At 38.7% G+C, this 15,750-nt stretch overlaps 1 protein-coding gene across 2 annotated transcripts in view; it reads right to left on the reverse strand.

The window, feature by feature from the left end:
* LOC121631832 (fibronectin type III domain-containing protein 5-like) overlaps positions 1 to 4,855 on the reverse strand; it is a 35,051-nt gene extending 30,196 nt beyond the window's left edge. For both annotated transcript variants that reach the window (XR_006008803.1, XM_041972925.1), the window contains exon 1: positions 4,342 to 4,855. Coding sequence is in view for 1 of the 2 variants with exons in the window: in XM_041972925.1 (XP_041828859.1) it covers positions 4,342 to 4,399 (58 nt within the window). In the remaining variant the exon portion in view is untranslated. The remainder of the gene's footprint in view (positions 1 to 4,341) is intronic.
* Between the last annotated feature and the right edge of the window lie 10,895 nt (positions 4,856 to 15,750).

The raw sequence follows: 15,750 nt of genomic DNA on the forward strand, positions 1-15,750 counted from the left end.
ATAGAATCAGACTGCAGTGTTTCATTTACACAACTAAAAATGCACCAGAAAACATTCAGCTGGAGTTTCTGACGCGTGACTGAACGTGAACTTGAGTCCTGCACAAGCTCTGCCACTGATTGTGGACGTTGTGTCTGCTCAGTGGTGAACACTCATCTAATTTTGAACATGTGACTAAGCTGCCGTCTATAAAACAATAACATTAGAGCCCTGAAGGTAGTGTCTGTATTCCTTCGAATGAATATTGCAACATGATGTATAGCGAACGACCCTTAAAGCGCAAACAATTATTTGTAATTTGTGTTTGACTGTTTGTGACAAACTGCATGAATATCACCAAATCACATCTATTTAAATGGTTTTCTGCATTTTTCTAACTGAATGTTTATGAGCAAATCAGTGTTCTGTATGAGAGATGGAAGATGTGATGCATTTACAAATTTTGGCTCATGCAGCTGCAGCCCTTAACTTCTCTATGGATGCTAGATGGCTAAGCCTTTCACAAATTATATACTGCCCTCACAGAAAATTTATCATCTGGCATGTGGCTGCCAAAATCCTCTAACATTTTTTCTATTGCAGCAAAAACACATACCCTCTGTTAGCTGAAAAACTGTGCTTTCCTCCCTCATTGTTCCAAAACATATCTCTCAAACAGCGAAAAAAGCCAGAGGCTTTCCACCGCTTGCATCAGAGTTAAAGTTTTCTTTCAACCTATTCATTGATTTTTCTTTGTTTTGCCTTCTCTAAACAGAAAACTGTTAAGGAGCTCTGAAAATTACCCACTAAGATTTATAGCCACATTAAGATTAATGTGTTAGATAGCTGATTTAGATTTTACATAGAAACATTATCTTTCCTTTCCTGGGATTAACCTACAGTTTATGAGTCACTATAAACACAGACGCTGTAAAGACGTCACTGTAGTGTAATTTTATAGTATGCACCCACTCAGTCCTGCCAGCCTGCCTCTCTTCCTCATTGATTTGGTCTGATTTTCCTGCTGCAGGTGTTTTAAAATACTTGAAAAGAGTTGAATCATGATTCTAAAAGTTTCTGACTTGGTTATATCTTCTAAAAAAAGGACAATTAGGGAATTCAGAAACAAGTGATTCAACCATGTATGCATGCTTTTAAAACCATTAAACCCTAACATAGTAAAATGGAAAAACAAGATGAGCCAAATAATGAGTAACTTTAAGAAGAGGAAGAAAAAGTTTAAATATTCACATATTCTGGGAGATCAGAACTGACTCACGCTGCTTTCAGACTTTTAAGGGCTGCATGTTTGCATCTGTCTCTGTTTAAATCCTCTACAGTTTAGTGAAAAACCACATGAGCAAATGTGTGGTCTTTGTCTTCATCAGCTGCAGATAAATAAGTTTCCAGTCTCCCTCTTGTGTCTATGTCTGCAGAAACTTTTCTTCCAGTTGTGCTTTCAGAGCTAAGACCACCAGATAAAACTAATTACCTTTGCTCAAGTCCTCCAAGTGTTTATTTCAAATTCGATAAAACTGACTTCTTTGTTTGCTGCTGTTTTTCAAATAATTTGGTTGCAAACTGTGCTTTTTATATAAAAAGCTAATTAGGGGCATTTCCATCATATTATGGCTAGAAAAAAGTAAAAGCAATGGATTTCAGGTTTATTCAACAATATAAACAGTTTTACTCTCATTTTAATTGTTCATTAAAGCTCGTTTGACTTGACATTAACCTGGTTTCAGGCTCAGATTGTCACACCTGTTATTTATTTGTTGTTAGTTTCATCAGTATATATTCGCTGGGGTTTCTTTGTTTATTGCCACATTATTGTGTCTGTGTCTCTGCACCTGTTAGTCCAACGAAGCCCTGTTTTGTCCCCCCTTTAGAGCTTTCTTTCATAGTTTGTTTTCTTGCCACATAAAACTGTTTGTTTGGTCCATTTCAATATAAGAAGTATTTTCATTCTGATCCAGCTGACTCCTGGAATTTTGTCTGGATTTGAGTCTTCATCTCCACTAAACTTCTTGAAAACGTTGCTGATTAGCAACAAACCAATGAATCCTCCACCCAGTTTGTTGCTGCTTGGACTTATGCAGCCATCTACTTAGCAGCAGCTGTATTTTCCTTTAAAAACAAGTCAAAATGTACAGCGACATTTGCAGAACAGACAGCACTGTCTTTAACTGTTGTGTGTGTGTGTTTTTCTTTTGTCTTTTTTATATATATATATCTATATATATATAGATATATATAGAGAGATATATAGATATATATATAATTTTTAATCCTAAGTTATGAATTTTATAAGCAAACAGAAATAGTGCATTGTCTAATGAATGTTTATCAATGAGTCTATTATAATAAAATAGTTGTATCTTATCAGAGGGCAAAACAAATTTCAGCAACATACTACAAATCATAAAAATAAAATAAATAAATCTTTTCATCTACAAGCTGAAGAAGATGTGCTACCAGCTTTAGCATCACAAACTGGCTATTTGTCAATATTCAAGCACTCACACATGAGCTCCATCGAAATAAACACTGACAGGTGAAGGGAACGTTGATCATCAAAGTAAAGAATAGTTTAATTAAGCTTAGATTCTCCAGCTCTCAACTAAACACGTGCCTGCTCCAATTACTCAACATAAGCATATATGCTTAAACTCCATTAATATTTTAATAATAATAATAATTTGCATTACTTTACACAAACACTTAATGGTTTGTATTATACTGCAGCTGTAGAGGTATTTTAATGCATTTATTTAAACTTGTAACATCTCCTGCATCCACCACCAGCTCATGTGGCTTGTTTATTTTTTTTGTTTATTTATTTTTTTTGCATTTTTAACAATGTTGATCTAAATCTTCACTGCAGTTAAATGATTTGCTCTACTGTCTATGAGTCATCTCTCCATGTTGCATGAAAATCACCCAGGCAGTTTTTTTGCATAATCATGTTGACCAGCAGAAAGACAAACAAACATCGATGAATCCACCTTGCTGCTGGATTAACATAATAATGTCCTCTCTATGAATGAGTTTGAATACATGGTCAGTAATGACTTTAAAATGCAGAAGTTTTGTGTGTAATCTTATGTTATCACACACATTTACAGAGATATTATTAAGCAAAAACTAACAGTTTTTTTTTTTATTATTATTAAAGGCAACTACCAAATTTATTAGTAAAGACTTAAAACTGTACATAAGGAGGTAAGTTAATGTAATGATGTATTCATTTAGTTTTAATTTAATGTCTTTAAATGGTGAAATTAAAATGTTGGGAATGAAAAACTACCAGTAATCAATAAATAAATTGTAATAGACAACTAATGTATCACCATGTCAAAAGAAACCTACTCTAAACAATTTTTAAAAAATAATTAATTTTCTCTTTTGGAGCAGGACAAAAACACACAAGACCTAGAACTTTAAATTAAATCATTTGGGTCAATAAACTGCATATGTGTGGGTGTGTGTGAGAGAGAGCAGCAGCACAGTGATCCATCACCAGTGGAAAGGCTGTGAAGTAGGAGGATGTCAAGCTAACCAGAAGTGCATGTTGATGGCAGGTGTGTATCAGGAGTGAAGTGTGGCACTCCACCGCTGTGAGTGGTCCATGATGTGTAGTATGGGCTCTAAAAAGCATGTTTTATGGATGCGCTGTACACTACATGTTGAAAAAAAAGGGAGCACGCATCAGTGACGTTTCCATGGATCTGGTTTGAGAGATGGATGCTGTCACTCTTTATGTGCTTCCAGTGGCCAGTGGCAGTTAATTAGTCCCACTTTGAGTAAAAATGTCTGGTAATGATCAGCGGTGGGGAAAAAAAACTACAATCTTTTTTTTCTCTCTTCTTCTTTCACAGAGAGACTATTAAAATACAGCTGGGGTCAAAAAAGAGCTTTGACAGATTGTTTGCTTGTGAGAGTGTGTGTGCAGCAGTTGAAATGAAATCTAAAGGTCAGTTTGGCTCACATCAAACACACACAGTACAAAGACAGTTATATTAAGCTACAGGTCAGTTTAGCCTACCAAAATCCACATGTTTGGATATTATTGAGGCTTCCTCGTGTGAATAATTCCATCCACGAAATGCAGCCCTCCATATTTACATATTTATTTTTTTTATTGGCTGTATCTGGTAAACACAATCAGCCTTTAAACATCCACACACAAACACAAGATAGACAAAAGCAGATCCGATTCTTGCACCAGCATTAACCCACATGCCGATGGAAACCCCCCCGCGTGCTGCGTTCAATTGGGCAGTAAATTATCACTCGCGCTATGAGCCGCTGCGCTCAGGAACGTGGAAGCATCCCTGTAATTGCTCATAAACACAAACTTACCCGCTGCGATTCGAGATGCGCCGAGACAGCCGAGGACGAGCAGGAAAATTCTCTCCATATTTCTAACGCTCGGACGACGTGCGGTCCCATTTACTCAGGCCGGGAGGGGGGCGAAGCTGCGTTAACCACCGAACCGGTGTGCCGTGTTGTCTGCTCGGCATTCACGTCAGTTCATGCGTATCGTCTCAATTGGAAAAGAAATGGAGGGGGAAGAAACGTCGGTTCTTCAGCGGCTTTTCAGCAACACCTCTGCTCATGCAACAGCGTCGAGTGCCTCCGGACCATCCGGCAGCGAGCGAGCATCATCAGCATCATCGTGGTCTCGAGTCCTGCGCCGTTCACATGCGTCGTCGGTGCTTCAGAAAACCCTCCCCGATCTGCTGCTGGTGCTGATGCTGCTGGTGGTGCTCAGCTCCGCTCGGCTGGTGCAGACGGAGTGAAACGTGTTGGCTTTGTTTGTGAGCGCTTGTTACCGCCTAACACGGGCTCCTGAAGGTTTAAAACTCACAGAAACCAGGCTGCAACAAAATAAAAGTCACTAAATGTAGAAGATGAACGTCTATTTAAACTTGAAGGATTTGCTTTCCAGATATTTTCCTCGAATTTTCTTAATGCCAGATTTCATATAAGGTCAGCCATCAAACAACGCAGACTTCCTTACAGAAGCACAACCTGATCAAGAATAAACTTGCCACCATAAGTCTTTTCAGTCTTCTGATTTTACTTGCCCACTTGGTGAGCCGACGCTCAGAATCCCCGCTGCCCACTCATTGATTAAATATGCATGTACTGTCCCACGCAAACGGTCTCCGTACAGAGAGCGTCTGTGGATCCACTTTTAACGACTATCTCTTCTTCCAAAACAAACACGTGTCTCTCGACTTAACCATCGAGTTGAAATCGTCCCCCTCCCTTCATCTCCTTCACCTATTAAGCTCACATGTGTTTCAGAAGCACCGAGAACGCGCGATGAAGCGGGTGTAGAAGTGGGGAAAAGTCTGCCTACCTGGCGGGTTCCCTGCCGCGCGCTGTGTCTTTGAAGCTCTCCGAAATTTTTGTGAGAGTGTGTGTGTGTGTGTCCCGAGTTAGGAGGCAAGGCACTGTCCCAAAGCTACGTTCCCTAGAAATGTTTTCTCCACCCCGCTGTGCACCTCCAGTCATAGCGCGCTGCCTCTGACGCGCTTCAGGGCAACACTGTAGGTGGTGGTGAAGGGGTTATAGTGTTATTTTTATTTTTTATTTTTGCCATGCTTCACCCCTCTGTACTACTGATCTAAGTGTGCGTGCCATACTAAGAAACTTAAATGATATACATTTACTTGTTTTAATCAGGGAACATAAATGTTATCCAAGCAGCTCCATCTGCTCAGCTGTCAACATGCTCTCACTACTTAAAGGGCAAATTCACATATTTCCTCAAACTTTGACCTTGTGTTGACTCTGGGTGCAGCTTGATCTGACATGTTTATCTGATCTCACACTTGTAGGCCAACAAATATCCTCACATCATATCATGTCCTGTCATTCACGCCATGGGAAAAATACTAGCAAACGGAAATGGATGCAATGTTTGGATCAAAAGGACAGCAGGCAACAGAAGGAAACAGCAGCAGCAGCATAGTTTGGAGCACATATTGCATCAGCTACAGTAGGAACAGTTCTTTTGTTTACTGCCAAAGGATGTGTCTGTTTTCAAAGGGCGCTCTTCATCCAGTGTTGTTCAATAACTGAGAGAAACAGATAAGAAGCAGGTGGTGAACACAAAGGAGTATTTTGCATCTTACAAATACGATCTTTTTCTCAAGAGTCCCATGGTACGCCAACCTGGAATTCAATGCTACTGTTGTTGTGAATTATCTAATTTCTTTATATGCTGTTGGGATAATGATGGAATATGTGCAGTGATGTTCTTAACAAATAAATGCAGTATGAGACAAACAACAGTTTTAATAAGTTTGAAATTTACTGTTTGGTAAGACCCTTTAACACAGTCTGACCAGCGGGTGGTCAAAGTAGCTGGTAGGATCACTGGGTGTAGCTTCCCATCCATTAAAGACATCTATATCAGTCGCTGCAGGAGCAGGGCCTCTGATATTATGAAGGACCCTACCCACCCTTCATTTGAACTTCTTGCTCCTCTACAACATCAGGGCCAGAACCTCTCGAGTGAGGTCCAGCTCTTCCCTGAGGCTGTTTGATTCATGAACAGTGCACACAGACTCCTGTTCGCTATAACTGCTCTTATCTATTTTCATCCACTTTTTTTTTAATCCCTTTATTCATGTTCTTTTGCCTCGAGAAACAATTTTGTTCTTCATGTCTGATGTTAGAAAGACAAAGTTGAACCTTGAAGATTTTCCCCCACTGCTTTAATAAAGTTGAGGTCCAGATTGAGGAGAGGATTTAGAAGACCTGTTGTCTGTGAGTTTCAGTCCAAATATTGTGTCATTTGGCTCATCTCATCCCCTTCCTTAAACATGGCTTCTTGACAGCCACCCTTCCATGGAGTGGATTTGATTTTAACATCAGTAGGGTAAATAAAATTGGTCCATATAGTCCCCAGGAAGACACGTGTTTTCTTGCACTTAATGGTAGATTTATTATTTCATGTTATTTTCCCCTTCTTTTCCACCACAACCTTCAAATGACTTGCTTTAGCTTCTGCAGCACAGTTTTCTTATGTTTATAAGGAACTGGCTCTGGTTTGGAAACAATCATGATTTAGGTATAAATCAGTTTCTATTGCAGTGTGAAGCATTTTGATAATCAATTTATTAGCTAAATCAAGCAAGAAGAAAATAACTTTTACACAGCAATTCCCATTGTAATAAAATCTAAATCCAATGTTCACCTACTTGTTTTCAAGTGGCCTGTAGGAAAGCTTGAAGGTCATGTGATGTCATTATCTCTGGTTTTTGGTGTACCTGTATTTCAAACCTAGATGTTATATTTCTGTTTGATTGGCAGTGGTTTTGCTTTTCTAGTTTTGTGATTGTGATTGTCTACCTCACACTGATTTTGAATTCTTCTAATTGCACTGCTGCTCTGTTCACACCACTCACCTGTTTTTGATTTTTTTTTAAGTTTCAACCCTTCATCCTCAACCATAGAGAAGGGTTGGCCATCTTTAAAAATCATGTCCAAAAGGCCTCATGCAGCTTTCTGGACACTGTATGGGAGAAAAGTTTGTGTATATGTTGGGCACACTTTTTGCTTACTGTCAAGATTTCCAGTACTGGCACACAGAGGCAGTCCTTCTTTGGCCTTTCTAAACTGATCACTTGATGGATTCTTTAGCATTTTAATGTCACTTGACTCGAGAATCAAAACATTACCGTCCCCAACAGGTCAGCTTGGCGTCAAGATGACGTTATGTAAATTAATGCGTCTGGATGTGCAGATTTGTTTTTAAGTCTCATAACGTACACAGCTCTAATATGACACCACAGGCATATAATTGGAACTCTGAGTGAAATACAATTTATTTGGAAGCATTTTGTGGTGTGATTGACTTTAATTAGCCCACAGCAATGAGATCCAGAGGTGTAACAAAGAATTAGAGACCTCTCCCCGGCCAGTTCTTCCAGTTCATCCCAGAATCCAAGAATATTCCCGGGCCAATTGAGAGACGTAGGCTGTACAGGGTGTCCTGTGTGTTCTCCGGGGCTTACATTGACCTTCTAGTGGGACATGACCAGAACACCACATCAGGGCGGCACCCAGATTTTCGAACCACCTCACAAAGCTCCTGTTAATGCAGAGGAGCATTGGCTTTACTCTGAGCCTCTTCCCGATGACCAAGCTTTTCACCTTAACTCTAATGTAAAATCCAGACACTCAGTGAAGGAAACACATTTCTGCCACTTGTATCTGTAATCTCGTTCCTTCAGTCACTCCCCACAGCTCATGACCATAGGACCAGTAACTGAGAGCTCTGCCTTTCGGCTCAGCTCCTTCTTCACCACGACAGTAGCAGAGCCTGTTTCATTGCAGTTGCCACACCGATCCGCCTGTCGGTCTCCCGTTTCATTTTTCTCACACTTCTGAAGAAGAAGAGAGAGTGCTCCACTCTTTTTCTGGCTGAAGAGGTCTTGGATTTGAAGGTGTTGATCATCATCCCACTTGCCTCATACTCGGCCATGAACAGCTCCAGTGAGAGTTGAAGATTATAGCAGTGAAGCAAACTGGACCACATCAGAGACCCAATCTTGACTCCACCAAACTGGACCCTCTCAAAGCCGTGGCTGCACCTAAAAATTCTGTGTATTAAAATAATGACCAGAATCTGTGAGAAGAGACAGACATGATGCAGTCTCTCATCAGAAATGGATCTGACTTCCGGCCATGTGGATTGAGCTCTGACATCCGTTGTACAGGGACCCAACAATCCTTCTTAGAAGGTCCAGTATTGCGTACTCCTAAAGAACGTCCCACCAGACTCCCCTTGGGACACAGCTAAATGCCTTCTTCAAGTTCCCAAAGCACATATGGACTGGTTGGGTGAACTCCCGAAAACCCCCCAGGACATTGCTGAATGTGTGGAGCTGGTCCACTGATCCACGACCAGGACAAAAACCACACTGCTCCTCCTGAATCCAGGGAATCCTGAATCTGAAGGACCATCCTCTCCAGGAACCTTGAATAGACCTTACCAGGGAGGTTGAGGAGCGCGATCCCCCTGTAGTTGAAATACACCCCCCTTTTAATAAATCCATTTTTACAAATACCAGGATAACTCATGTCTTTTCCATTTCACCTTCACCTGCTTATCATGTGATACTGGGAGTTACACATTTTGCTCTTTTCCATAAAAGAATTCTCAGAGAAATGCAAATGAAAGCCCACAAATATGATCTCCTGACTCAATAGTACAGAAAATATGGTGCAGAATGGAGCAGCACATGCAACTTAAGCAAACGTACTTAATGAATTTGAAGCCTAGGCAGCACAAAGACAGCCCACTGAAATGTCAACAGTTTCCACACTTGGGGGCGGGAGGTCGTTATCAGAGATGCGTCTCTCAAAGTCCTGGACCAACAGAATGTTAATGGTCTTTAAATTCAGCACTCAGCAAACACATAAAGGACTCAACCCAAGTGAGTAATTTGCTCCGTGAAATTGGCCTCTCTGATACTTTACATTCTTTGCCATTAAACGCAGATCAAGCAGAAAATCAGCAATAAATCTGATCTCTTTATGGACGTTCCTGTTCTGAGCTCCACCTTAGTGGAGCAAGGCGCCTTTTATCTGACTGTGTGAGTGTGATGGTGTTTGTGCTTAGTAAGGGAGAGGGATTTGTACATTTTCTGTAATCAAAGTGGGGAGCAGGGGGCTATGAAGTGGAACATTAATGTAAAGTTATTGAGGTCACGCTCAGCTTTTAAAACTCTGAGGTGTCCCATGTGTTTACACTGATTTGAAGACTAACTGTGCAGCTTAGTGCTGTCTGTCAGCTGAAAGAAAGACCCTGGTCCCATCAGACAAGTTATTGATAGTTGAAAGGCACAAGGAAGAGGTTTGGAGATGTGTTTGTGGTCTTTAGATGCTTCCAACTGTCTATGTTCAAGCTTTTATCAGACTTGACTTTGAAGGCTTTGACTTTCTTCTGTGAAATTGAAGGGAAATAATTTGGTAGAAGCTTGGTTATGTTATATATGTTTGGAAAGGTCATTTTGGATTATTTAATGTAGATCGATTTATTGATTTTAAGAAAATGTACATTTTACCCATTTGAAGTACAATAACATTTTGAAAATAGAAAGTGTATTTATATGGAGGACCACAATTTAATAAATAAATCTGTTCAGAAAAGTAGAATTAAATTTAGAAATGGATAACTTGATCTGTTTGGAATTTTATGTTTTTAATTTATTTATTCACAGCAAGAAGGTTGCTGGTTTGAGCCTCGGTTGGGGGGACGTTTGAACTTGGGGACAGTGGCCTTTCTGTGTGGAGTTTGCATGTTCTCCCCAGGTACACTTCCTCCCACCATCCAAAGACATGCATGTTAGGTTAATTGGTCACTCTAAATTCTCCCTAGGAGTGAGTGTGTGTAAGCGGTTGTTTGTCCCTATCTGTGTTGGCCCTATGATGGACTGGTGACCTATCCAGGATGTACCCTGCCTATCCCAGTTAAAATCCCGGGACAGGCTCCAGCTTACCTGCAACCTGTAATGGACTAAGTGGTACAGATGATGAATGAATGACTGATTTATTGCTGTATCTAATGTATTTTTGTATTATACATGACTGGTCTTTGCAAGTGACCAATGCTACTTTAGAACTAGGAAGTACCCATCTTATTATTATACAGCAAATAAATAAATAAATAAATAAATACTTGTAGACAAATGATCAATACAGACATAAATAGACATATAGATAAATGAATAAATAACAATATGGATTTCTTTATTTTCTTTATTTCTTTGATTTAAAGTCATTCTTGGTCCTCCAATGTGATGCAATCAATTCCCAGAATAAACAATAATAATGTAACCTCTATGTCTTAAGTAATTGTTGTCTCAAACACAAAAACGGAAGCATTTTTAGATTTTAAATAGTTTACATATTACTATTTGAGCCCCTTAGAGCTGAACAGATGAAGATAAGTATTGTTGGAAAGACTTGCCATCAAAACTTGGAATGATATCAGGCGATTCCAAGCAGAGCTGAGAAAAATGACAAACGACTAAAGCATTGTGGATTTTTCCCTGTCAGCAAGCAATCTTAATTCTGAGCCTCGATTATTGTCTACGTGTTTAGTTGATACTAAATATATAACGTGCGTCTTGCAGGCTGGGAGCATTTTTGCATGGTTGTCTGAGACAATTCATAAATTTTGCCATGCATTTAATTTAGAATTGCTGAGGCATGAAGCCCAGTCATTATCACATAGGCTCACAAAGTGGGAGCTCCATCTGACCAAGCAATACAGCCACAGCGGATTATAGAAAAGTCGGAGCTCCTAAACAGTTGCTACCTGGTTCGGCATTTCTTTTCTTAAACACAGAATAAATCAGCAAGTTGCACACCTCACCATGAATATTTCACACACATCAGTATTTCCTGACGTGACATTGGAGCTTACTGCAACTTTTCTTCGTTTCAAAAGGATTTTGGATTATGAGCTCTGGTCGGTTGCTCAGAGGTGAGAACCAGGACAGAGAGAGGATTTTTTCCCCTCTTTTTCTTATTTTTGGGATTGAAATGGCCTGGAAGCACAGTTGGAGGGCGATGAGGAACAGCAGCCTTTGTTCCTGCCTTAGCCTGATAGGATTGAGACTCTGGCTCAGAGAGTGGAGTCTGAACAAATACTGAGCTGTGACCGCATAGGGTGGTGCAAATAAACATGAGAGGGGGGAGAGAAAAATTCAAATTCATACATGAAGTAAGTTCAAAAACTTGCCCATGTTTTCTCCCAGCCTTAAACTTTGATTGGCACTCACTGTTGACTCATTAGGAGGCTTGAATCCATTGGTTCTGCTGAAATGTGGAGCAACTGTAGCTGTAGATGATTGAGTTCCTTCCCATAATCCCATTACAGAGCAGCAGATTCAGAGTTCATTTGCAGCTTGCTCGCCAGACATGCTCGCCATCTGAAAATGGGGCAAATCTGAATTGGCAGCAGCTCGCTGGCTAAAAGCTTCTTGCAGCAGAACATGGAAGAAAGCTTTTAAACAGACCAAAAATTAAAGAAAATGAATTGAAGTAAAGCAGCCTCAACTAACAGGCTAAATAAACTTAGCACAAAAAGTAAGGAAATTTGTGTTCGGTTGATTATTTTTCCTCTTTAATAATACCTGTTGATGTTGTATTATACATTGTTGGAAAGCCTGATTAGTCCCTTCAGAGCAAGAATAATTTGTGAGGATAATGCGTCTGTGAAATGAGCAGCACAGCTAAACGTGTGGGCAGTGCCCCCTGTCATGATCCTGGCTCAATGGGGCAGAGCATTGTCAGGTCCCAGATCCTGGAGATATGGGATCGCCACTGGCTCCAGAATCTCATTCCAGTATATCTGTCTGTCAGTTAGGAACCCATCAGGTGCCAGTCATATATCTGTGAATGGCACACACCTGGCAGCAGCACTTGGATCTAAAAACAACTGTAAATACCAGCAGGATAATATTGCAGGGGATTTTGACACATTTAATAGTGTTGCTCAAGTTATATCTCGCTGTGAAGGTGATCAATCAGGTTTTCCAATAAAATGTGATACATTGCATGTTATTAAAGGTAGAAATAATCAACCAAACACAACTTTTTATGCAAAGTTAAACTTGAAAAAAACATTTTATGGAGACAGTGAAGACAAACTCTAGATTCATCATTCCATAAGACGTGTTTCCACTGATGTTCAGCCTAGTTCTTGCATCATTCGGCATACCTCTGCCTTTTCTCTCTCTTTTTTTTCTTGAAGAATGTCTTCTTGACAGCCACCCATCCATAGAGACAATGTCTGATGGGGCCTCAGCCAACAAAGCACTCTATGGTGAAATTTTCCAAGTTTTCAGCTAATAGCTCTTTGGGTATCACCTTATTGGTTTGGAAATACTATTTCATGTCTGCCTAAATCAGAGCAAATGATTGACATTTGTGACAAGCTGCAATAACAACGTGCCCCAGGGTACAAATCAAAATTTGTTATTTGCTAAGTTGTCTGTGTATCAACCCAACACTGGTTCAGCCTTCAATGAACAATAATTACAATACCAGTCAAAGGTTTGGACACACTTTTCAATGGATTTAATGGGAAAGTGTGTCCAAATTTTTGACTGATATTGTGGGTGCATTTTTTATGCTTTTATAATTCATAAGTTTGTATTAAGAGGCTCATAAAACCAACAAAAAACCACATTCTTCTGAAAATGGGAAAATACACAGACTGGACTGAAAATGTAAAAAAAAAAAAGAAACAGACAAAAAAAAAAAAAAAAAAAAAAACTTTGAAAGACTTCCAGAAACCCTGGAGAACTATAGCTCAGAGCAGCTTTAAGACTACCAAGTCAAAAATGAAAAAATCATGGTTAACATTTTTGCATAGTACTGTATAACTTTGTGAATCATTCAAGGATTGAAACAAACAATTAACAGTGTGTTTTATTTACCGCAACATGTTGGTAGTTGTTGTGGCATCCACATCGATGCCATAACCCAGTGAAAACATCTCTCGGTGCATCACACTGCCTCACAGCTGTCCACATGATGTAAAAGAAGACCATTCATTCTCCTTTCACCTCTCCAGAGTTCAATTTCAGGAATGAAGTGAGCTACCTTGGGTGCTCTGTAATCATAGAAAAAAAAGTCCTCATTAATAATTTCCCCCAATTTGCTAAAGTTGCTGAGGTCTGTGCTTGCCATTTTTTCCCTGCTTCCACCACATCAATTTTAAGAACTGTTTACTTGTTGCCAGATATATCCCAGCACTTGACAGTTTCTATTGTGATGGGATAATCAATGTTGTTCACTTTGCCTGTCAGTGTTTTTAATGGTACATGCTGATTGATGCTCGTTAGCTGTAATTTGACAGTGACTATGTTTCTGCCAGAGCTGTTATATACTGTACGTACGCTCATGATGGCTAAAAGTGTGCCTGCACTTAGTTTATATACTGTGGTTTTATAAACGTAAATGTGTGCCTTCCTGCACTACCTGCTGGATGAGCAAGGTGAAGGTCAGAAGGCTGTAAATAACTGAAAGCAGGAGGAAAACTGACTCCTTTCTGAAGCAAGAGGAGTATATCCATCTCTCTCTGGCAGAGATAAAAGAAGTCAGGACAGGGATGCAGTTATAGCCATCTGCTGTTTCCTCCCCTCTCTCTGTCTTTGGCTGAATGTAAGACTCATTAAACTCAGTCCTTTCTCCTGACCACAAGAAAAACTTATCTCCCTGCCTTTTGTTTAGATTTGGCCCTCTATCGTCTTTTCTTTCTTTCATCATCTTATAATTTTACCATTCCTTTCAGCTATTCTTTTCAGTCTATCTTCCCATTTTAGTTCAGTAACCTTGTGTGTGCTTTTTAAATTTTTGTTAATGGTTTTCTGATGCCATCTTGCAGTCTTTATGAAATAGTGGGATTTGGGTTTTGGTGAGGGCTGCTTTGTGTGGAGGAAAAAGGAAAAAAAAAAAGAAAAAAAAGTAATTAAAATAATTTCTATATTAATTGATTTGTATTTTTGTTTTTGTTATTTCTAGATTGACATAATTTTACTCCCCCTAATTCAAGTATTTGTTTTACATTAGTTCACATATTCACACATTTATATTCATACATTATGAATAACATAAACATATTCATCTGTACAACTACATTTATTATTTATACAAGTTTTTTCACATTCATTTTCTGAAATAGTAAAATGTCTGTTTAAACATCTGATATGTTGTTTAGGTTCTATTGAAAATAAAATATGGGTTCATGAGATTTGTAAATCATTGAATTATTATTATTATTATTATTATTATTATTATTATTATTATTATTATTATTATTATTATTATTATTATTATTATTATTATTTTCTTTTTGGCTCTCACAGGAGACCAAACTTGCTTTGGCATTTCTAAACTGGTTAAAATCTTTTTTTCCATACAGCAAAGAAATACAGAAATAAATATCTTTTGAAATACATAAAAAGAAAAAAGAAATAGATGAATGTAGAAATAGGTTTAATGTAAAAAAAGACCAATTTTGTAATTTCTGTATTTATTTATATTTCTGAATAGATTTATTCTTTTTTTGTTATTATATTGCATCCAGAAATCATCCATTTTACATTACTGATCAACACTAAATTAAACTATGTAAAGAGAAATCCACTCGGTTCAGTGCTGCATCAATACTTCTGTATTATTAAACCCTACAGGTACAAGTGGAGAGTTCAGCTGTATGTTGAAATGAGTGTTACTGGTTTGATTTTGTGGAATAGATTCAGTGGAGTGGGAACATCTCTCCTCTTGAAGAAGTTAGTTTAATTGGCCACATTTTGCATCAACGAGCACAACAGCCGTGTGTCTCTAAGAGGCCTCATTGGAATAAGATTGTCTGACTCTGCTGCACTACCTATTCATCAGGAATATTACCATTACTTAAATGTGGAAGACTTAACATCAACTTTGTGAAGTGCAGGAATAGATCTGCTTGCAGGGTATTAAAGAGAAAATATAATAAGCTTTAGCTCTTCTGTAAGAAAGTAGATCTGCTCTGAGCTCTTTATTGATTTAACTGCACCTTAGCCCAGATGAAGTAATGTTAACACAGCCTCTTGGTCCTATTCATTTTCCTTTTTTAAATAATTTTTTTTTTTTTTTTTTTTTTCATTTTTAACAGCAGTTATTAACAAAACTTTGCATTGCTCACAAAATGAAATTACACAAGCTCCATTAAATGATCTTCTGAAGATAAGA

Source organism: Melanotaenia boesemani, chromosome 20 (genome assembly GCF_017639745.1).
Source record: "Melanotaenia boesemani isolate fMelBoe1 chromosome 20, fMelBoe1.pri, whole genome shotgun sequence".
Classification (NCBI taxonomy): Eukaryota; Metazoa; Chordata; class Actinopteri; order Atheriniformes; family Melanotaeniidae; genus Melanotaenia; species Melanotaenia boesemani.